The 24,080-nt window shown below is 39.3% G+C and overlaps 3 protein-coding genes across 8 annotated transcripts in view; 1 reads left to right on the forward strand and 2 right to left on the reverse strand.

Annotated features, from left to right (window-relative positions):
* Sev (receptor protein-tyrosine kinase sevenless) overlaps positions 1 to 22,136 on the forward strand; it is a 38,317-nt gene extending 16,181 nt beyond the window's left edge. Inside the window, exons 3-20 of one of the 3 annotated variants that reach the window (XM_076766087.1) lie at positions 6,684 to 6,743; positions 6,867 to 6,957; positions 8,549 to 8,781; positions 9,283 to 9,522; positions 10,430 to 10,577; positions 10,663 to 11,159; positions 11,367 to 11,656; positions 11,736 to 12,092; positions 12,453 to 12,756; positions 12,830 to 13,153; positions 14,610 to 15,211; positions 15,595 to 16,230; positions 16,293 to 17,710; positions 17,785 to 18,207; positions 18,299 to 18,522; positions 18,591 to 19,061; positions 19,146 to 19,509; positions 20,116 to 22,136. In XM_076766087.1, the coding sequence (XP_076622202.1) occupies positions 6,684 to 6,743; positions 6,867 to 6,957; positions 8,549 to 8,781; positions 9,283 to 9,522; positions 10,430 to 10,577; positions 10,663 to 11,159; positions 11,367 to 11,656; positions 11,736 to 12,092; positions 12,453 to 12,756; positions 12,830 to 13,153; positions 14,610 to 15,211; positions 15,595 to 16,230; positions 16,293 to 17,710; positions 17,785 to 18,207; positions 18,299 to 18,522; positions 18,591 to 19,061; positions 19,146 to 19,509; positions 20,116 to 20,987 (7,554 nt within the window). In that variant the 3' untranslated portion in view covers positions 20,988 to 22,136. The remainder of the gene's footprint in view (positions 1 to 6,683; positions 6,744 to 6,866; positions 6,958 to 8,548; positions 8,782 to 9,282; positions 9,523 to 10,429; positions 10,578 to 10,662; positions 11,160 to 11,366; positions 11,657 to 11,735; positions 12,093 to 12,452; positions 12,757 to 12,829; positions 13,154 to 14,609; positions 15,212 to 15,594; positions 16,231 to 16,292; positions 17,711 to 17,784; positions 18,208 to 18,298; positions 18,523 to 18,590; positions 19,062 to 19,145; positions 19,510 to 20,115) is intronic. The other 2 variants (XM_076766088.1, XM_076766089.1) reach the window with 2 other exon arrangements.
* Positions 6,901 to 8,121, reverse strand: LOC143342776 (cAMP-dependent protein kinase catalytic subunit 1). The gene has a single exon (XM_076766997.1). It carries the CDS (start codon positions 8,119 to 8,121, stop codon positions 7,078 to 7,080), a length of 1,044 nt encoding a protein of 347 aa, XP_076623112.1. The 3' UTR covers positions 6,901 to 7,077.
* A 76-nt stretch (positions 22,137 to 22,212) lies between the features above and the next one.
* Positions 22,213 to 24,005, reverse strand: LOC143342329 (uncharacterized). 4 transcript variants are annotated; one of them, XM_076766090.1, is made up of 3 exons: positions 23,886 to 24,005; positions 22,606 to 23,792; positions 22,213 to 22,523 (listed from the first exon to the last, which is right to left on the reverse strand). In XM_076766090.1, exon 2 carries the CDS (start codon positions 23,695 to 23,697, stop codon positions 22,606 to 22,608), a length of 1,092 nt encoding a protein of 363 aa, XP_076622205.1. In that variant the 5' UTR covers positions 23,698 to 23,792; positions 23,886 to 24,005; the 3' UTR covers positions 22,213 to 22,523. The 4 variants fall into 4 exon arrangements, with proteins under 4 accessions (XP_076622205.1, XP_076622206.1, XP_076622207.1 ...); XM_076766091.1 differs by having other exon boundaries at positions 22,606 to 23,787; positions 23,886 to 24,004; XM_076766092.1 differs by having other exon boundaries at positions 23,863 to 24,001.
* Between the last annotated feature and the right edge of the window lie 75 nt (positions 24,006 to 24,080).

Consider the following 24,080-nt stretch of genomic DNA (forward strand, 5'->3'; position numbering starts at 1 on the left):
TACGAACCAGAGATTGCGAATTAACCGACGTTTCAAATTACCGGTAATTTGGTAAAATCAACACTGGTTTATTTACCATTATTTGTTATTGTCTTCGAAACTGTCAATATTAAACGTATAAGATAGTAAATATTGAGAAATACTTTGTTTACGCTATAAGTATATTTTATCGTGATTCAAAGAAATGCTGCAGAATAACTTAGACATTTGTTAATCTTTTATATTAAATTGAAGCGTTTAGTTTGTATTAATATGTACGAGAAGGCATAGATTTACGGTTTAACAAAATTGAATCTTTGGAATCAAAAAATTACGGTCATAATATTTCTGTAAAAATTATATACATATTTCGTAACTAAATCAGAGTCTTTTGCCTCTTTTTAAATATTCAATAATGTAAATACTTTTTTGAATAGCTGCATCGTTTCTTTTCTTTCAGTATTTATAGGGTAACTTGTACTTTTAACGATGTGTTTCCGTCTAATACTTGCGAAACTAAACTGGGACACTTGAATCGTGGGCATAATGATTACGTTTTCACGCTATGAATTACGTCGATGATATAACATTGATGTTATAACTACTGACTTTAGACATCATGTAAACGGTGTTTTATGTCAAAGTTATAACATCTATGTTGTGACTTAAAATCGTTCGATGAACCGGCTTTGAACTACAACATCGAAGATAAATGACGTATAAATGGATCGAGCATAACGATTCCAATTATGTTAACTGTAATGTTATTATACGGGTTCACCATTTATTCAGAATACTTTAAGCATAAACATTTTTTAAATGTATTGCAATAAGCATGGAAATAAGTTTCTAATTCACAATTACCCTTTTGATTAACTTAAATGTTCAGACCATAACTTTACCATAAACAAGCATATTCTCGTTATTTTATATAGGTACTGTAGAAACTTCTCGCTTTAGTTGAAAGTTGTTAAGCTATTTCAACAATAAATTACAGTATAAAAAAATATTTTGATTATCACACAAAGTAATACTCCTCTACCTATACACAAGAACAGTAAAAAAATTTACTAACTAATTTCTCGAAAGGTTATTACAGATCCAAAATTGACCATTTTCTACCATTGTACTTTGCTTCAGATTTAACGATCAATATCCTCGACTTAAGTAACAAAAAACATTTTATTAATGATTTCTTTTACGCTTATAGGATAATTGTTAATTTTTAGTCTTTGACTGTAATTGCAATCTCTGTGAATCGAACAGATTCTTTCGAAACATAGAAAGGAAAGTGTTGACGAAACGGAGAAAGGACCCCCACCGCGACCGGAAGGATATTCAGCAACGCGTGTCTCCAGGGTAGGAAACGAGCCTCCCTAATTAGTGCCACGAAAAGGACAAAGGACCCTCCGATACACTTAATTATCGCGTGTCTTTGAAAAAGAAAGGAACACGATCATCGAACCGCCGCCCATTTTCGTGCCGCGGATATCAGTTTTGCGTTCGCTAGAGGCAGGCGTTATGTGTTTTATACAGTTCCCGTGATACGAGGTTGTTGCGTGCTGGTTGAAAAGCCTCGAATACCACGGCTCGGTGCGTGAATTGCGCTTAAAACGATTTCCTCCCTCGCCTCGTTTCACGGTTCGTACGTTCCAGCAATGCGCGCGAGTAACGGTTAGTCGACGAACGGCACAATTTAAGAGGAAGATGCTCTACTTTTTGCTAAACGCAACCCTAATTGCCTTCCTCTGCAAATCCAACGGTTTTGGTGGGGGTTTGTTGTTAAATTCCAGAGCTTATCCACTCGTCTATAACAGCCACACAGAGGCAAATATTAACGCGATAATGGGCTCATTTTACACTTTACACGGTTATCATATAATGAAAATCGCGTGCTGAAGAATGCACATTTATAAATCCAGAGGAAATAAAGGTACATCATGATCAAATTATTATTCGAGTCAATTTAATGGAAATAGATATGGGTCAAACTTTTATCTAGATACAACTGTAAAAATAAAAGTCACATGTACCACAACGACCAAATACGAATTTAACCGTTCGATAGAAGAAACTATTCGTCATCTATTATTCGAATAAAATTGTATCTCTGTCTGGAAACGACACGTCACATATAACGTACGAAAATATTCATTCTTCGTATCGTGTACATCCGTGTATTAATTTTTATTATAGCCAGTAGTATTTTGTGTACATTCGTTGCAAAGGCAGTTCAGCTTTGATGCCTCTTCCGGTAATTTCACGGCTCGATAGCGGCGAACCGATATTTCTGGAATTTCCTTTGCACGAAATATTACGTGCCTGCACAGACATCGAATAAATAGTATAACATAGCGACGCTACTTCGTATTCGAGAGACGAATTACTGTCTCCCGACAGGAACGTGGAACTTCAAAATCTTAAGTGTACGTGTAAACTATGGACGAGATTCTGACGAAAGCAAGTCGTTTGCAGACTGACTCCAGACATTCGAGTATGCTTGTAAAGTGGCGGACCACCGACAGCGAAGATATCCATGACAAATGCTGCTACTCGACATTAGCTACCAGAATCGTTCTTGCAAACGAAAATTCAAAGACCACCCTATTCCTGTACGTTCACCCAAAGGCGAACTTAAAAGGGTTCCAAAGAGGGGATGACAACTAAAAAGTTGGTCAAAATGAGCCACGCTGATTCTTTCGAATCTAACATATCTGTTCGTGATATTCTTAAGTCAATAATATTGTGATTTTCAAGATTTGAATTCTTCGTCTTAACTTCGTAACTATGTACAATTAAAAAAAAAGTGATTCGAGTAAATGTTATTGTGTTTGATAAAATTATTCAAACAACAAAAGAATAATACTGCCTTCCATTAAAGAAAATTCTAGGGGGCACCCTTTTTCCTCCTAAGAGAGTATAAAAATAATTTCTTTTATATGAATAGATTAGGTCTCTTGGACAATTTAATTAAACAAACACGAAGTCGGTTCGTAACATATTATTTGAACGACATAGTATATTTGCACGTGTGTGTTATGGGTATACTATTATGATGATATTTTACATTCAGAACTTGCTGGAGCTGCTTAAAAAAAAATCAATTAGCGAACCTCAACCGGATGTCGACTTTAAATTCCAGGTTCGAAAGAGTTAATGAAGATGGACGTCGTCAAAAATTTGTAAAAAACATAGAAGAATGTATTCTCCCTCCCCATTGATCAATCAGAAATTTATCAGTCGATTTGACAAACGTTGAACGATCACCAAAATATTTTCGACCACTTCCAATAACGGTGCTCGTCTCGACTATTTAATTGTTAGATCTTCCTCTAAACTTTTTAAGATCCTTCATTTGACTGACCGATAAACGGGCAGAATTTATGATACGAGGCCCAAAACCCGGAAAATTAATGAATATATGAGCGTGTGCAGCCGACGTTGTCCTTTCGAGACGTCTCATCATTCATGTCTCGTGCTCTTCGGGCGGAGCAACTGCAATCAGTGAACGGGGTTAAAGCGAAACGAGGAGAGAACGGATAGATCCTCATCCGTGGTAGGATGAAGATCTACGATCTACGGGGAGCCGAGTAGAGCGAGGGCCTGACTGGGGCGTAATGTGTGTTGAGGTTTTAATGAGGAAGTGAGAAATTAGCGGGCGCAGCGTCGAGCCATACGTCGGCCATTTTCCACCGTCTGATAGTTTTGTCAACCCCTATTACGATGCTCGATCGTAAAAAAGAACAACAGATCCGCCATTTAATGAGCCGCCACGAATTCTGTCAATTGTCGGGCGAATCGTTTCACGAACGCTGCGTTTTGTACGAGTTAATTGAAAGAGAAGATTCAGCCTGATACGGGTGAATTAATAATCACGTGGAAAATAATTAATTGAGACGTTAAAAATTATCGTCGACTCGGTCGTTAGAGAAGTCGTTTTAACGGTTGATAAGTGCTCCTTCGACGCTTCTCGCGCGCGTTAAATTCCTTTCATTTTTTATTTCCCTTCTTTAAGATTGATAAGGTAGAGAAACGAGCGTCGTATTTTTAACGCTGCTGCGTCCAAACAAACGCCTGCTTTTTACGGATCGAGCATTCGCGGTTTCTCGTTCCGCGTTCGATACGTCGTTTCTCTGTTTTTCGATACTGCGCCGTAAACGTTAATAATTGTCGCGTTGTGCGCGTTTAGAACGCTTTTGAAGTGCCGTCATAAAACCGAACTGCCACCAAATGTTTATTAATAACGTTTATCTAGCGTCGGAGGTCCCTTTCCTTCGAGACTTTTCAGTCGAGCTGACCTATGTGATACCCTCGAATACCACCGTACGCGTAATACGTTCACGCGTTACGAATATTGTAGAATGGCGCGAAACAAATGTAACGCAAGGCTTACGATGTTTCGCTAGATGTTTCCCATATTTTACGTTTAGGTTATCGGACGCCTAGGCGGATAAATTCAATAATATTTGGGTCGTTACTCGATTCAGCAGTTTCTTGCTAAACATTCTCGACTATATTCTTTTTAATTTAAATTTGTTTCGTAAGAAATATGCCCACGAATTACTTACGATGTTTTAACTAATCGGTACAAGCATTAATACGCATCGTAAGAAATACATAATTTCTTGAGAAATCGTGTTTGTCACTCTTTTAATTTTGTTACATTCTTATAACGAATTTAATTTGTAAAATTTTGAGGAAAATTTTTTGTTTATTCCAAGTATTCTTTTGTTAAAATCTTTGTAGACAGTGGTGCATCGTAGGAGGCCAACAAAGAATTTAGAAAAAGCATGGAAGCATTATCATTATTTTCTATTTAATTATTGCACAACTGTTTTCTATTTACTTACATAACGATTAACGAAGGTTCTACTGTATTTGTTCCGAGCATTTCGGCCTCTTTATTGCTTTAAAGCGATGGAAACAATTTAGAAGCATTGCGTCTCTATAAGCACGGGTTGGAAGCGTAAATTGAAGCAGTTGACGCAGGTGCGCCATTAATCCCGGTTGAATTAAGTTTTCCGTGGCGCGATTATTATTATAAAATGTCGGGAAGAGTGTCATTCATGTGCGGCGCCTCTCGAACGCACCAGAGTGTCGATCATCTCCACAATTGATAAATGGCTCTCTCATATCTCGAGATTCTAACGCTGAAATAGAGATTTAGCTACGCGCAAAATAATGACGAAGGCCTCGCCTTTACCATTTGAAGACGATTAAACGTAAATTATCGACCATTGGACAGGAAATTAGAATGAAACATACGGCTGAAACGGAATGCCAGGAAATGTACTCGAAAAGAGAGAGTTGCAGCTGACGACGAAACGTCCCAGTCGTGGTCTATTACAAACTATGCTCTTCCTGAAGTCCTTGAGCCAGCCGAGCACGCCAAATCACTTTTGTATATTTACGTTTCGCGTTGCGAACGGGCATGTTTTTCTTCCAAGGCGCTCTTAAGCAACGACAAGACTATTACTGTTTTCTCCCGTTCGCGTTTGGCTACCGGATTTCTTGTTTATTCAGAGACGATAGACGATGCCAGGCGCTTTTTTGAACGACCTTTCCCATCAAGGACCGTTCAGGAAGTCTTCGTAAGCGCTACTTTTTAAATGACATCGCAACTTCTACAAACTCTCTGCATCTCGAATCAAAGAAGAAAGTCGTAAAGTTTATGGGTTCAAAACAATGGTCTTTCGTAACTGTTTCAACCTTTATTTGGAGTAGAAACAGTTTTAGTCAAGAAAAATTGATTTTAGCAGAGCATTATCATATATCACTGTAAACAAATAGCTTGCAGAGCGCTCGATATCAGCGACTCGATTTATTAGCAAATAAAATGGCTACTAAACGGGTTAATAACCAAATCGAAGTATGTAATAACGTAATTTTCTTGAAGATAACATCCGTTGATCTCGTGGCGCCGTTTATCTGTAAACGGAAAAAGAATTTAGACTCGAGGAGCAGTATCTGCGATGCACGTTAACGCGGAAAAGAGTTGGTAAACCGCGAATAGATTGCGATTTATTGGAAACGAACACACGTGTCCGATCGTCTTCTCTTCGTCCTCTCTTCGACTGACTTGTTGTCGCCGACAAATGCCCACATCCTCTTGTGCAGAAAGTTAATGCGTTAAACTTCGGTTCGCAAATCCATGCTCAGCACGAACCGACCAGCCGTCTTATGAACGTAGGCGTTACTTGAAGGCACGTGCCACATGTTTCTCGTTCATCTTTCCAATACAGTTTCGCCTTGCAGACGTTCCAGTTACTCTTCAATGCCAAAATAATGGCGACGCGCGCCAGCCATCCACGTTGATTCTCAGACGCATTACCAATTGGGGAGATCTCCATTTTCTCATGTGGAGTCTTTTAATCCAATAAATATTTCAAAAACGATGATAACGTTAAAATAGATTTTATCTTTCCTAAGAAAAAGCTCAAGACTTTTGTAAAAGTGGAATGTAAATGTTTGTAATCGGGAGAAAATTGTCTGTTTCCATTAAAATTGTATGCAATAAAGTTGTGATTTGTATGATAAGAACAAACTTGACACTATCTTCAATTTTAAACATCTTTAATCGGCGTTAATCGATAAATTTACGAAGTTGGTTAATTTTGATATACTTTATGTACAACCAGAGATACTTCCGGTGTGACGAACATTGTGTAACGCAATCTCACACGTACGTTTTGCATCTGTTTCAGTGCACAAAAGGCTGCGAAGCGTGGCAGCGAGCACTCGACACGAGCTGTCAAGCCGTCTGCGTAAGTATAATTCACTGTTATCGTCCCTTATCCTAATATTCAACATGCATACTTTTCCTTAATTTTCTCTATAATTTAACTATACATAACGTTCGAGCAACTCAACATTAACGTTGTTTACAGAATGGAACGCAAGAACTACTGCCGCCCAAAGAATTGTACTGTGTTCTGGGCTGTCACGACGCGTTGAATCGTTACTTCCAACAATTGAAAGGTAATGCTTATAAAAATTCTGTTTCAAATTATATTTCACTATACCGTAAGCGTCCTAGCAATTTCCCCCTGTCGATCGTTAAAATATGCGTCCTCGTTGCATTCCTTACAGATACCTCGACTAAAAGTTCGCGAACTCTTTGTGATAGTGATCGATGTTGGCGATCTTCAGCGGGATTTCTTCGTAGTGATCGAAGTTGCTCGTGTCCTCGGGCGCCGAGCAATGCGGTATAAAGCTGGGCTGGATCTTTTGGTGGTAAATCTTGTTCCAGTCGATAGATTCGAACCACCTGTGCCCTTTGATGTCCAGAGTGCCGTTCTTGAGGTTACCGTACCGTCTGGTTAGGTCCACCTGCAGAATGTTCTTCAGTATGTCTCTGAGCTCCTCGCCAAAATGGTGGGCGAACTTGTACTTGCCAGCGACGATTTTCTCATATATCTTCATCGGGTCCCGCGAGTAAAACGGTGGATAGCCGGCGTTCATCTCGTAGATCAGTACACCGAAGCTCCACCAATCGACGGACTTCCCGTAGCCCTTCGACAGAATCACTTCCGGCGCTAGGTACTCTGGCGTGCCACACAGCGTCCAGGTTCTCCCGTCGATCATCTTGCAGAACCCAAAGTCCGTCATTCGAATGTAACCGGTGTATTGGATCAGGATGTTCTCGGGCTTCAGGTCCCGGTAGACCAGGCTGCAATGGTGCAGATACTCCAGGGCCAACGCTACCTGGGCGGCGTAGAATCGCGCCAGCGACTCGTCGAACTTCCCCATTCGTCTAAGGTGCGTGAACATCTCGCCTCCGTTTATGAACGGCAGCACCATGTAGACGTACGAGTTGTCATTGAAACAGTACTCCATGTAGACGACGAACGGGAACCTCACGCACTGGAGTATCCGTTTCTCGTTGAAGGTGTGATCTACTTGCTTCATCTTCACGATTTTCGCCTTGTCCAGTATCTTCATGGCGAAGTAGAGGGAGGTCGGTTTGTATTTCACGAGTATCACTCGTCCAAACGCGCCGGTCCCGATCGTACGAAACCGTTCGAAATCGTCGAGGGTGACTTTGTCCACCTTGTGCACCTTCCATCTTTCCATGAACGTGGTCCTTAGCTCGTCCAGTATCTTCTGATACTCCTTCAAAGCTCGAATTCGTTCTGCGTTCATCGCGAAAGTTATTTATCTTCGTTCCACTTGAAGTCTTTGACAGACTTTCTGACGGATAACGCGGTTATGGACGAAACTGACAACGCGATCTTTACTTGTTCGTCTCGTGTCGTTTTACGTAATTGCAGCGGGTGATAAAATTATTATCGGATGCAAAAAGATTATATATAACATGAAAGATTGTATAATATAAGGAAATAAGTATAAAAATGTTAGTGTAAGCAACGATACGAGAAAAAATTGAAATTAAACGTCATGCATTATTGTTGTTTGACGTTTCATTTTACCTGTATTTTCTACTGTTACTCAAATTACAAATGAGTGATCATAATTCGATCATCCACCGTATAGGACACGACCAAATATGTAATTGTGCAACTTCGTGGTAATGTTTATGAAATTAATAAGACACGATGTGAATTATCAGCGGAAATAGGTGATCCACCGGCACCAGCTCTGGTGGCGGATTCCCTGACCGCGACTTCTCTGCAGCTAGAATGGAAGGGAATCGACATAGAAAGACGAGGCGGTGGTATTTCGTATTTGGTGCAATGGAGGTACGAGGAACTGGCTGAAACGTGGCAGTATTGCAGGAACCAATCGTGGGGCGAAGACGATCAGATTCTGGTGGAGAATTTACAACCATACACGAAATACAGAGTAAGTACTTGGAAGACAACATCTCCAAACGCGCTAAATTGGGGCTATTTTCTACAAAATTAGATTCTGGATATGCAAAAATCAAGATGACGGAAGAGCTCTGTATATTAGACCTTGATGACCGCGATGACATGAAACGGAGTGGAGTCAATTTTTATAGTGCTAAAATAACATTTAATTCCGAAAAGAAACTATGTGGCAATATTTTTAATCAATTAAATGTTTCTTGCTTTCACGTTTGCAAATTGATCCCATCGAACAGATGTTTTATTCTTAAAATAATCAATTCGTTAATTCGATTTTGTTTCATCGAAGAACGTAAATAAATATCGAGCATGTTCAAAATCTACGGTCCACATCAAACAAACGTGAACGAATGCTCTAGCTCTAGCCTTATGTTCTTGTTCGTTCGTTTTGCTCGATGATCGTTTGTACCAAACGAGTAGAATTTATAGAAGAATCAGTGCGTTTACAATTTGCATTTCGGGGATTTCGTTGCAGTTTCGCGTAGCGTTGCTGTTGAAGTCGTCGCAGCACAACCCCGAGCCGATCGTCTCCGCCCCAAGCGTCGTGATAAGAACGCTGGCAGCAGGTTTACCAACCTCAGCACCGGTAATTGTAAGAGCGGCGGTGGTAGACAGCTGCCGTGTCTCTGTATCTTGGGAACCGGGCCCTTTTCCGAATGGGCCACTTTTGTCTTATGTCCTGCGTCTGCAAGGGGCTGACCACTCCCAGCTTAAGGTACACGCCACGCCAGAACTTCAATATATGTATAAGATGATAATTCTCTCTCTCTCTGACTCTGATTAACGAGACGCATAGTTCTCAGCTACGCGTCTCACGCTCGATGTCTCGATTTCTATTGTCTCTAAGTTAATTGCTGCACGCGACGTCTGCTTAACACGTTTCTCGATGTTTGCAAAGACGATCGCGATTCTCTGTTCTATCTAACTTTTGTACCAAACTGCACTGCGAAACACCAACTGGTTCTGCAAGATTGCCCACCCTCCTCAGAAGGGATGATCTTCCATAGATTAAATATGACGGATATATGCATGGTCTCCAAACAAACGCACACTTTTCTTCATTGGAATAATTTTTTAATGTCTACTGGCCATGATCGCAGCTTTCTTTTCTTCCTTTTGTGTAATATTTGGTTTTTTTAATTTCATTAACCATGTCTAATTCCTGGAGTATGAAGATTGAAGTCATGAAACAATTATAAAGAAAACAGTCTCAATGATTTGCGTTGAATGAGTTGAATTAAAATGCTGTCCTTCGAAGTGTGCATTTGTTGTACAATAAAAAACGTCGCTAACATTTCGCATAATTACCTAATTTTTGAAATTCGTGATAAAGTGATCCCGCTTGCCAACAAATACTAACACCAATCTTCCAATTCTGTACGTTTTAATAAATGCTCGCTGCTTTGAATTCTTTATATTATTCTATTGCAAATCTCTATTAATTTTGCTATTCTTCTACCACTATTAACATTGTCTTATCGACTTGCAAGAACCAGATCTTCCACGAAATACGTTTCTGGCATGGCGTTTTTCCCCTATTCGCATACTGATTTTCTAACAAGGGATCGAAAGGGACGGACGCGTCAACGTTTCGCTTAACACGTTTTACAATCGATCGACAGGATATACCAGCATCGGAGAACACGGATCATTACATGTTTCAAAATCTCGAACCGAACAAGAATTATTCCATAAGTGTGACCATGAGAAACGGAGTCGGCGAGGGTCCTCCGGCGGTCATCTACATCACGACGACTCCGGAACCTGCTGGTACCTTTCCAAATTTTTCTACAGAAATAAATTTTCACGGGAAATAATCCACTGATATTCAATAAAATTCCTAATTCGCTTTCAGCGAAAGACACCCAACAACCTATAGTAATTCTTGGAGGTAGACACGTAGTGACGAAGCAGGACGCCGATATGTTGGACGATCCTAGCGTAATTTACGAAAATACGAGCACGATTCGCGGGGTCGCCATTCACGTAGCTTCCGCTCAGCTGTTCATTTCTGATTCCTTGGGATATGTGTACAAAACGTCCATCACGAAACGAACGACACCGACGGTGTTGCTCAGCCCCAGCCAAGCAAACTTTAAGCCTCTGAGTCTGTCGGTCGACTGGCTCAATCTTCATTTGTACATTCTTGGCGAAGTGAAACACGCGACGACTGTTTGGCAGATAGCTAGGTGTAATTTAGACGGAAGGGGTTTGACGGTAGCCGTGGCTGGTTTTTTAACGCGACCTTCTCACATCGAGGTGGACCCCTACAATGGATATCTATTCTGGGTCACCAGAGGCGGTTTGTACAGGTTGGATCTGGCTGATATAAGCAACGGAGTAAAGCACGAGGTACGTTACACGAAGGTACCTTTATACTGATCAAACAAACCGTGGACGACGTAAACATACACGACTGGTAACCCTTTATCAGCTAATGTGACTGATTCAAGCTATATTCTTTCCGAATCAATCACACTAACTCATAGAGGGTTGAACAGAGGATAACACTCGCGTATGTTTGATTAGGTTTGTTCAAATTGTGTCTCGATGCTCCAGGTTCAGCCGTATTTAATCCTGGAGGATGCAAATTTGGGCACGTTCACCGTCGATCACACGAACTTCCGTTTATTGGTTCCCCATCACTCCCGGAACACGGTCATGTCAGTTTCTCTAGACGGTCGCGAACTCTTGAACTTCCGCGCAAACACTCAGCAGCCAAAGTTCAAAAACGTTGTCTCCCTGGCAATGGCGAACGGTTTGTTTTATTGGACGAACGGAGAGGAGGTTCTGATAGAAGGGTACCATTCAGGACAGAACAGATACTTTCACAATGCTTACCCTGACAGGTGAGCCATCGTTGGGACGCGATACACGTCTGTTTTCGTCTAAAAAATGATTTCTACAAAATAAACGTGTCCATTTCAGATCGAACGGTTCGTTCGTGAGTGTCAATGTACTTATGGACGCTAGCCAGCCTGTTCCTGTCCCGGTGAATCCTCCCACAGGTGTCCAAGCGGTTTTGGGAGTCGAGAGGGCAAAGGTTTCTTGGCAGGCGCCTCATCTATTGGGTGGGCAGGGTAAAGGCGCCTGGCAGAATTGGTCCTACGAACTTGAGATCAAAGACGAGTCTACTGGGGAAACTATTCATCAGAAGGATATCGCGGGCTCGTCTCACACTGTGCACAATCTTCGAGAGAAATCGGAATACTCGATTAAAGCAGCTGCTTACACCAGTGCGGGCAGAGGACCGTGGTCCACTGAATTTAGGGGTCGGACACTACGGTAAATTTTTGCTTTGCTCCTTATTAAGTTCATAGCGATGTTCAAAAATATTAGGCCACGATATTTGTGTATAATACGAATCAAATTGACGTCGAAACAGACCCTGTTTATTCAAGAATGAAATTTGTATAGAAAAATCATCAAGTTTGCTGCTCTTAAAAATGTCATAAATACGTCGGAATAAATTAAGAACGATATTATACTTCAGATGAAGAAGATAATAGTGGAAATTGCCTCCAAAAATTCGAGATTTTTTGAGCGAATAGCGTCGTATTTCATTGTTGCCTTGGACACCAAAATACCTAGACGCGACTCTTTTTGTTTGAATTGTACTATTGCTTATTGTTATTAATCTTCCAGAGACGGATCGCACACGTCCATTCTCTGGTCCGCAAATGAAGGTCTCTTGAGCAGCGACGTAACTGGGGAAAATATCGATACACTAATATACAAAACGAGTCTAAAGGAAGCAGAGACCGACTATCATATCGTCGACGTGAGCTGGTACAAGGACATCCTTTACATTGTGGGAAATAACTCTGTTTTGTATCGGTACAGTATCACCACCCATCAGAAAACGAAGATGAACATTCACTCCGTTGGAAGCGTCGCTGTCGATTGGATATCAAAGAAGCTATATTGGGCCAATCCGAAACAACAAATTGTACATACAACAATAGCTTTTCTAATAAACGGTTCTGAAATACCCAAGTCTTTACCGTTATCCTTGTTTTCAGATAACAAGAGCAAATTTAAATGGATCTCATCAAGAGCCTATGTCGATTCTAGCCATCGTTAAAGAACTAATGATCGACTCTTTAGAGGCGTATTTGTATTGGTCTACGGGACACGCAGTGGAAGTTGCACGTTTGAACGGACAGGACAGAAGGTACTATCACTCGGATGAAATATTCAACGGCAAACAAGTGATGGGTTTAACGTTGGACACGGAGAACAGATACGTTTATTGGATCGTTCGCAGCTACGAGAGTGGATCGATCGTTTACCGCGCGCCAACGTCTGAAAGGATTCCGATGAACCACAAAATTGTCCCCGAAAAGGTTTCTGTCACCTTTCACACTTCGTTTATTTACTTATTCACTAGATAGTAAAATCAGCCGAAAGGTCAGTGCCCGAAAATGGTGATCATTGGTACTCTTGGGAAAAGAAAAGTTTTTATATAATATATGTATATAATAGGAAATTGGAAGACAATAGTTATTTAATCGCTACGCGATGGGAAAGATGTACTAAATATAAAGATCGAAATAACAATTAGAAATTACATAATTAATATCTGTCAGCTTTGTCTTCACAAATCACTGTAAAATATGGTTCTTGTATAACAAATCCTCGACATAATACTACCTTTTCATGTGGCTTTGTGGAATTGTTTCCGTTAGTAAAACATTGATCAATTTGTTTTTCTTTTATACTGGACAATATAATGCAGTTGCCTATATAGGGTGTTCGGCCACTCCTGGGAAAAATTTTAATGGGAGATTCTAGAGGCCAAAATAAGATGAAGATCAAGGATACTAATTTGTTGATTGAGGCGTCGTTAAAAATTTATAGAAACATTTCCGGTCACACAGTATATTTTCGGTGAAGAATTTTTTTCTCGGAAGTACATAGGATTTCGGGGGTATATGTATTAACCAAAAATGATTGTAATTGACTCTTGCAACCAAAAATAATTTTTTTAGAACGATTTGAAATTTTTTAATTTAATTTTTGGATAACTTTTTAACGAAGCTTCAATCAACAAATTGATATTCTTGATTTTCGTCTTATTTTGACCTCTAGAATCTCCCATTAAAATTTTTCCTAGGGGTGGCCGAACACCCTGTATATGTATATGTATACTTTACATGGATACGTTATGCCAATGTAAATAAAAAGAGTCTTTTATATTTTGAAATTTAAATCTTCGTTATCAAGATATAATTGCTTCCACGCCCTAAAGCAATTATACATCTTTAGAGAAAGGTATGCTAGTTATTGCTCCGATGTGCTAACAATTTTATGATTTATCGCTTTGCTAGACCTTCCACAGAATTTCTGACTAATTAGTTTGGAAAATATTGTATAAAAGACTCGAGGATGAAACTCAATTAGGCGAGTTGTATTCACCGTCGTATTCCGACCTTCAGGTGTGTTTATTACAACTTTCCCGTCACATGTCTCTTAAATAACTACTTTCTCCCGATTTCTTAAGATGTACAGGTGATAAAACGTTTTCTTCTCTGACAAATAATAAAAATGGCTGTTTTCGAGTATTATCAGTTACATTAGCATTCTTTAAACATTTTTCACTAGTGACCCCTTTTCGTAGAACGAAATTATTAATATTAAGAATCTCTTCATTTATCTAATTTATTTATCAATTCATTCATTAAATCCACATAGTACTCTTAGGAAAAAGTCAGTCCCAATATTCACCAAATAGAATGGAGCTTTAAGCTCTGCTATAAACAACGAACAGTTTAATGATTCCTTAAATATTTGTATCCTCAGGTTTCTGCTCTGCAGCATCCAAACATGCAAGGTCCATTGTGTTACTTCTCTGAACATCTTCTGTGGCTTCAAGACGACCGGAATGCGGTGATAGGTGATCTGTCTGGCCAGAACACCGCCATAATAAACGGTATTACTCTGTCGGGCCTTCACATGGTCGCTGTGATGGATCCAGCGCTTCATCAGTATCCGGAGAATCTCACGTCGGAGACCGTGGTAATCTTACCGAACGCGGTCAACTATAGCAGTATTAGGGTCGAAGGAACGTGGAGGAATTTCAACATATCGTGGGATCCCGTGGAGAACATCAACTACGGGACCGTGTTTTACGAAGTAAAATTCGCGGATTACATCAACACCAATTCAAATCCAGAAATCACGACGGAAACCTCGATGCCCTACAACAATTCGGAACAAATATTACCCTATTCGGTTTTAGAAGTAACTGTGAAAGCGTTCACGTATTGGGAATCGGCTCATCACACGAGGAGAACGCTCAGATCGCCGCAGAGCGTACCTAGCCAACCAACGAATTCCAGAGCGTTCATAGAATTTCATAAAGAGCCTCTTAGCGAGAACGTCGATATTTTCGCAATATTCAGGTAAGCAAAGAGATTTATTGCGTGCACTACAGGCCAAAAGTTTGGAAACAGGAAAAGATGAATGCATTCAAAGTTTTCTTATCCGAGAAGGACTAGAAAGTGGTCGAAAATTTCAATGTTATTTTCAAAATATGAGAACACCTGGTATGTTAACAATCAGTGCACAATTTATCAGCAAGTGATTCCAATCTCTTCGTCTGTAATGTATGGTCTACGATTGCGAAAGAAAGCGATGTGAAATGAGATAATTATTGGATATCAAAGAATTGCGAGATTCCCTTCACTTCTCTGCTCGCCCGTTTGAAAGAAATGTTGCAATATACCCTTTCACGCGATTTAGTATTCAAGCATTTATCGTTTTTCCTGTCGTTTCGACCTTACAGATGGAATCAACCAGAGTTCACGAACGGTTTGATCGTAGGATACACCGTTCAATGTTGGTTCGTGGAGGACCACGTGGACGTCCAAATCTGCGATCAATCGCTTATTTCCGATAAATTGGAGCACACTGTGCACGATCTGCTGCCGAACACGACTTACTATTTTCAAGTACGTGGCCACACGAAAATTGGCGCCGGTCCGTACACCGACGTGATCAACGTGTCGACGACGTACGAGAATCCGGTTCCGCAATTGTTGGTGGCAACCATGGATGCGGTGAGAATCTCCGACTTGGACGAGGAAAAAAACGATACCATTACTCGTCATATCGCGGTCGAGGTCACGTATTTGGCTGCTGAGAGCAAACTTTATTGGATAAATGAGATGCAAGAGCTGGTCACGTCGGATCTATCGGGGGCGAACGCCACGAAGATTCTGACGCTGAACAACAGTGCTCTCAGCGTAACCATCGATTGGGTCGCGAGAAACTTATACTGGTCTGAGTCAAGCTACCGTGAAAATGGCGGGCATATTATCAAACTGGACTTGACCATGTGGCAAACTGGAATTATCAAGTACAAGAGCATCGTCGCGGCGAACAGGCGTATTTTAAATCTCGACATTCTACCGTCTACAGGGTAATCATTTATTTTTATATCTTACTTTGTATCGTTGATTCTACTCGAGTTTTCTATTGCAGATCGTTGTACTGGATAGAGCTCACGGAGAACGACAGAGGAGTGATAATGCAGTCAGACTTGAGCGGGAAAGCGGTTCAACCCTTCTTCAATCACATGGACGATTGCTCTTGTCCATACAGACCGGCCGTGATTCCCGTGATGACGATCGACAGTACCACGATTCAAAAGCCTGCGATGTATTGGATTTCCTTGGAAGGGCACTTGAACGTCGCCGACATCAATGGCTGCGCGTGCAGCTTGATAGTGACCGCGAGTTACAATAAAGGATTGCCACCTATGTCGTTGACGGTCGACAAGATGAACGTATATTGGTCGAACTTCGAAGAGGCTCAGATTTACTTCGTGAATAAAGAATATCCCGATGACGGGGAAATCCAACGATTTTACTTGCCAGAAGTGCGTAGCATCAAGGCCCTCGGGAAACCTCTGCAACCCTATCCAGCCGCAAATTGTTTGATACCTCGACAAATGCCCTACAACGTAACGGAAATCATGAAAACTGGACAAAGCATTACCGTGAGGCTTCCTCAGCCTGTTCCACAGAGCGGCTGCGAAAGGTACAATTTACCTACAACTCTCTACACGATATACATGTCCCAGTGTTTGGAAAACGAGCCTCACGAATGCCTGGATAGCAATAGAACGACGCTGCAGACTTACGAGAAAGAGTACAGAATAAAAGATTTGATACCCTTCACGAAATACAGGCTCAAGTTGGCGTTGAGCAACTATTACGCTGATTTGGAATCGATGTCGTTGGAGTTCGGTTCCGGCGTTGTCTTAAGAACTGGAGCTGGTGTCCCTACAGCACCTGAAAACGTCACTGTCGAAGCTCTGACGCCAACTTTGGCTATTGTTTACTGGATGCCACCGAGAATACTGAACGCTGCGGCAGTTCGATACGAGGTGCACTGGAAATTGAATAGATTGATAAACGGAGCACGACAGAAGGGAGAACATTTGATAAAGGTTTCTGAACGCACCGCGGAAGATGGCAGATATTTCACCTTGTTGGAACCGTGGCTACCTGGCGAAGAATACAAAGTATTCGTCCGTGCCTACCCTGCCGATTCAGGGTCCAGTCTTAATGTTTATAGCGAGGGTCCTGGTCACGTAGTCACAATGTACCCGGAGCCTAATAATCTGACGCTAACCGGTGTCAGCGTGAACAGTTTGAACGTGTCTTGGATACCGACCATTAACCTGACTGTTAGACATACTTTACAATACAAAGACGTGGCCCTGGAAGACTGGCAGGTGGCAAACGCTTCCAAAGTAGAGAAACGACGAGTGACGTACTTCATTCGAAGATTGCAACCCCGTACTTTATACAAATTCCGTCTACTCCTAAGATACCCAAGCTACAAGAAGGACTTTGTGTGGCCTACCGATGGAAGATTTACGTTTCAAACGTTAGGTAAATGTTAACAAATTAATCATTTTAATTTTTCCCAGCTTAAACACTATTGCTTTGTGTTATTTACGAAACAGGCGATGTACCAAGTGCTCCGGGAATGCCTACGATGACGAAATTGCGTAACTCCGTGTATCAATTGAACTGGGAGCCCGCGCAAGCTCACGGTTCTCAGATTACCCTATATCGCGTCGAAGGGATGAAAATAAACGAGATTAACGAACAAATCGACCCCAACGAGAACGCCAGCTGGAAGTTGTTTTACAACGGAACAGATAATTATTGGATAATCACGGGGGACATAGACGAGAAATATAGGTTTCGCGTTCAAGCTAGGAACGCGTACGGATTTGGCGCGTGGAGTAGATCCAGCTTGATTATCGATTTGACGGAAACAACGGGAGGGATATTAGCGGCCCAACAACATCTCGGATTGGTGTTAGGACTTAGCGTTCCCGTTATTACTATTATGCTCATTTGCTTCTGTTACTTCCTTTGCCGTAAGTACACGATTGTAAAATATAATGATTTCAAGCAATCGATACGCGCGTGTTGAGAAGTCGTTGGTTAAAACAAATTTTTGCAATTCAGCAGTGTACCGGCAACGTAAAGAAGATAAAAAAGCAGTCTTACCGCCCTTAGTGAGCGACGTGGAATTGGCTACGCTGCAGGAAATACCACGAGGAAACTTCGTTCAGTCGAATGCACTTTATGCGTCCACCTTGCAAAACGATTCCGACGATTCTACGCTCCCTAAAATCAGAAGGGAACAAATAACATTAGCTAAGTTTTTAGGCTGCGGTGCCTTCGGAGAGGTGAGTGAAGTATAAAATGAATAAACGCTGTAGGATGCATTAATATTGTTTGTTTTAAAATGTTACAGGTGTTTCAAGGAAACGCAAAGAACTTGGAAAGGCCTGGAATTACACCGGTCGCGGTAAAAACACTCCGTAAGGGAGCATCGGCGCAAGAGAAAACAGAATTCCTTCAAGAAGCTAGGCTCATGAGTCATTTTCGGCATAAACACGTGCTCAGACTTCTTGGCGTATGCTTAGATACGGACCCACCGTTATTAGTGTTGGAACTGATGGAAGCTGGAGATTTATTGAGTTATTTAAGAGCAAGTCGATCTTTGCAACCAACCGATCCGCACGCTTTGCGTCTACAAGATTTACTCGCTATGTGCGAGGATGTAGCGAGAGGATGTCGTTATTTAGAGGAACTCCATTTTGTACATAGAGATCTTGCGTGCAGGAATTGTTTAGTGTCTGCTAGAGATAGGGAGAACCGTGTTGTTAAGATCGGTGACTTTGGGCTTGCAAGAGATATATATAAGAATGATTATTATAGAAAGGTAGATGTATGCTCATGACTGCAGTCTGTTTGCGTTTTCGTTATGAAGTTTGAATTTGTTTAGAACTTGTTTCTCTCTTTGTAGATAGGGGAAGGAATGTTGCCTGTTCGTTGGATGGCTCCTGAATCCTTAGTAGATGGTGTGTTCACTTCACAGAGCGATGTTTGGGCATTTGGTGTATTAATGTGGGAGATCACATCCTTGGGGCAACAACCGTATCCTGCTAGAACAAATCTTGAAGTATTACACCATGTGCGCGCAGGGGGCAGGTTGCCCAAACCTCTCAACTGTCCTCCTGCTTTGCACCAGTTGATGTTACGTTGTTGGAGTCCTGCTGATTCCAGACCGAGTTTTAAAGTTTGTCTCGAGAATATTGTTAGCCATCGAAGTACTATAGAGGATGCACCATTAAGCCCAGTATATGCTGGCCATTACTTAGCTAGAAGAGGTAAGTTCAGATCGAATCTCGATACTTGCATTATATCTATCTGTTGGCATGAGATATATGAATACCTGATACATTTTAAAGTATAACTATTAATCAAGCAAATGTGTTTAATCAGTTAGCTAAAGATACTTTGACAAGTGCTTATGTGTACAATCATATGTCTATACATGACTCTCATAGTTCTTCAATAAAATTTAATCTAATATTAGCTGCTTCATCATCTAATAGTACAATCACAGCCATAAATATCCCTACTTAAATTTCAATTTGTTTTTTAAATGCAATTTAAAATTTTCACGTGACACAAGATAAGCATGTTTCTCTCAAATGCGAATACATGATTCTTCGATACATCGTGACGCATCATCATAAAAGTATTCAGTATACAAATTTAACAATTTGCTCGAATACATGTCTGTTATATCATTGCATGGCTCATGCTTGCAGGCGTGTCTAACATGGCTTACTTTGCTGACGAGAATCAAAATCATAATAATTCAGGTAGGTTTTTTGTAAACTGCTGCTTTCACGATATTTGTTTCATTGTGCCTCGCAATAAAATTTACAAGCAAGAACGCGTGTAATACAATTAGTTAATTTCAACAGGAAATTCGTGGAAATCCAGCAGTTCAGAGGGTAGTAGAGACATGCAGCCATTCCTTCAGAATTCTCATAACGCGACGCAATCGAGCGAAGTACCAAAATATTTGGAATTATTAGCGGATAATGAAGAAATTATTTTACGCGAACATTCGACGAGCGGATACGAAGTTCCTCGATCGATTCATATTTCTGATCAAAATTTAGGTAATATAAACAAAACCAGTACAAATCCAGATTTAAAGGACTACATGAGTCCCGGCAATTTACAAGAACAAAAAGATTCCTTGAGCGGCGACAAAGAACCAGAAAAAAGATGCGATAAGAGATCTTCGGTATCCAGTTTGAATTTACCTGAACGTAAAAGAGCATCGATTACGAGCATGACTGAGAAATGTAACACCTTAGATAGTTCAAAATTAACTAATCCCACCATTAAAACGATTTTAAAGAGAGATTCTTTTACATCATTGACTGATCATCAACGGAAAAATAAAAGGAACACGACCGAACGACGTGGGTCCGAAATAAGTTTAGAGGGTAGAAGTTCTAGTTCTCTTAGCTCAAATATTAGTTTAGCTCCACCCACTCGACCTAGTTCATCGTTAATTAGTTCACAAAATGTCCTTCCATTGAAGAATAGCGTTATGGGTGGTACCGGAGAATCAACGCTGAGCGATACCAGCGTTACGAAAAACACATTGCCAAAAATTCAAAGAACTCATTCTAATTTACAAAACGGTAAGGCTAATATTCCTTTGGTAATAAATAGTGCGCTATTGAATTTATTAAGGCAAACTCCAGTTGTCGAAGACAGTAACAATATAGTTACATACACGAATATCAATACAGATGCTGTTAGAGTGAACGGATCGTGAAGTTTTTGTTAAAGGTGAAAAGAATTAAGTCATTTTAAGTCATATTTTTAAAACATGATTAATTTCAGTTATAAGCATATTAAAACTGAAAGCGCGTGTGAAGTTCCATAGCTTTAAACTGCCATATCAACGTCTGTACATATTTAAATTTTAATATTTGAAATTTATTTTACGTAAATCGTGGCAGGAAGTTTTTCCTTGTAGTTGTATTAGTTATTAATCTTGGACTTGTCTTTAGCACCTAAGAAACGAGAATAGTTGTAGAGTATTATACCGGGATTAGAATAATTCGCGATAGTTTTATACTTGTTATCCGAAGATAATGTATTTATTTAATGACCTAAAAGTATGATTAAAGTCTCACTGTTCATTGTACAAATTTCATATTTGATGGTAATACGAGGTATGATATTAAAATTAATATTCATGTTACATAAGAATTTGTTAAGTTTTATACGTAAATTTAGCGATTCTTATTGAAATGGTACAATTAAGAATAAAAGTTTTTGATTATGAATTGTATGAATGGACTGATAATGTTTGAAACTTATACTTTCAAGCTTCATTATTAACGCGTCACAAAGAAAAAAAGTCGTAAAATAATGTAAATATTTTACTAATATAAATTTGATATTTTCTGAACTTCATTCATTACTCTTTTCCATGAAAGTATTAGAACAATATAGTTATCCAAATCCAAAAAATTAATAGTCAAATTATAGTAATAACAGTAGTAATAATTATACACCTGGATACGTACTTTTAGAAAATAATATTTTGATAATATTATATACTGAAAAAGATATTATCGACGAGAGATTAGACGAAAACTAGATTATATATATTTGGATATATTGTAAAATTTTTTATAAATTTGTAAGAAATGTTTTTATAAAAGACGTTCAATATTAGACTATTCAAAAATACGATAGTTTATAAATATTTGATAAATACTTTATAGTCTTCCTATTTAAAGATGCTCCAATATATTCTCTATATATTATTAGTTCCTTACAAACATTGTAATTTTTAATAAACCGAACCATGTAAATATCTTTTATCATTGTAACAAGAAATGTATTGTTGAGATAGAAATAACTGTATGAATTTTGTATATTCACTATGTGCATGTTAATGCAACCATGCAGATATAATTTGACATAAAATCATGCACAACATATGAAATTTATTGTCTGAGTTTTTGGGGTAAATAAAATTTCAAATGTAAATAAATAAACTTCAATGTATTTCAAAAGTGATTTATTACAATCAATTTATGTCACTAATTTACACAAAATGTAAAACTTATATGATGACAATTTGTTTTCTCAGGATTTAGAAATTTTATTATGTATAATTAATATTATACGATGATAAATACTCTATTCAAAGACTGTAATCATTTTCTCTATGATACGATTTAAAAGAATCTATAAAAACGTTATGGAATCTATTTTAAGAGGTAACATTAATACATTGTTGATGTATTTAAAATATTACTTATAGGTTCTTTTTATAATTATTTTACAAGAGATCCTGGAATTTAATAGGCAAGAATTTATTTAAACATTTAAAAAAAAAAATATTTTTAAGTATTGAAAATGATAATTTATCATACCTATACTGCAGTAGTAGTAATAGTAGTAGCGGTAGTAGTCGTAATAGCAGTTGTAGTAGCGGTACTAAGGGGAACATCATCGTCCAAAGAATCGTCTTTGCTATGTTCATGTAATAGAACGTATTCTCTAGAGCTGAATCCAAAACGTAATACATCTCGTTCTAGTAATTCATGATATCTTCTTGGTTCTAACTTTACATTATTTACAAATGTACCATTTGCAGATTCTAAATCTATAAGATATGGGCGAATTCTTCTACCTTCGCCACCACCTTCCCTTTGAAAAGATACTAAACGATATTGTAAAACAGCGTGTTGTTTGGAACACGACGGATGATCTAAAGGTATATCAGCAATTTTGCGATCTCTGCCCATTAAATATGCTGATTGTCTATGAACATATAACGTAGGTAATGCCTTTTCTCCCTTGAAAGGATATAATCGCCACCTACGTTTAGGTTTCCTTGAATCTGCTGGTTCAGAATATTTAATAACTACACCATTTACTGTGTTAGTGTCTTCCGTGAGTTTACCGGATAATTCAAAATTTGGTTTATCCTTTTCCTGAGGCTTTGGTTTAGCTTCTGTTTTTAAATTGGGTTTACCCCATTCTGGCGAAAGTTCCCTTTTCATTTTTATTTCCTCGAAATTACTTTTTCTTTCTTTATTTGTTTCATCATGCTTCTTATTATATTCAGCCGTATCTCTATGCTTTCTATTCCTGTCTTCGTATTCTCTGTGCCTTGAACGAGGTTCTTCTCTTCTCATAGGAGACCTTTCATACCTTCTTTTACCATTTTGTTTGTCATCATCTCTCCTTGGATGATCGTGTCGACTATCCCTATATTCCCTATCCCGTTCACGTTGTGATCTATCACGATGCATATCATTATTTTCTCTTCTTACTTCTCTGCTAAATTTGTGAACGTCCCTACCTTCTCTGCCATCTCTATAATTTTTACTCTTGCTGCTCGATTCCTTTCTGTTCAATCGTCTGTCTTGGTTAGGACTCTCGTCGCGTCGGTGTTTATGTCTTTTCCGTGATTTTTCATGACGGTTGTCGTCGCTACTTTCGGAACTACTACTGGACATTTTTATATTGGCATTGATCAAATTCCTCACAAAGTATGCACAATCATGGTTTTAACATCCTTGTGCAAAGTGATGTTAATGTAAGATAACCTATACTGGTAATAAAATATCTTGTTACAAACACATTTGTGTAAAGTTACAAAAGTATGTTAATAACGAACATACCAAATTATGCATACAATGCTTACATTTTCTAGTTGATATCACGTTTTGTTATATGTAAACTTTTCGTTGAAACACTAGCCACTTCACTTATACGCATCGTATAAAATATCAGTCGCCGCCATTTGCACCACACAATCACAAGAGGTATGTGTGCAACTGTATAATTAAATATGAATGCAAATGGATGATTAGCTGTGGACGACCATAATATGTTAATA

The sequence above is a fragment of the Colletes latitarsis genome, chromosome 6 (genome assembly GCF_051014445.1).
Source record: "Colletes latitarsis isolate SP2378_abdomen chromosome 6, iyColLati1, whole genome shotgun sequence".
Lineage (NCBI taxonomy): Eukaryota > Metazoa > Arthropoda > Insecta > Hymenoptera > Colletidae > Colletes > Colletes latitarsis.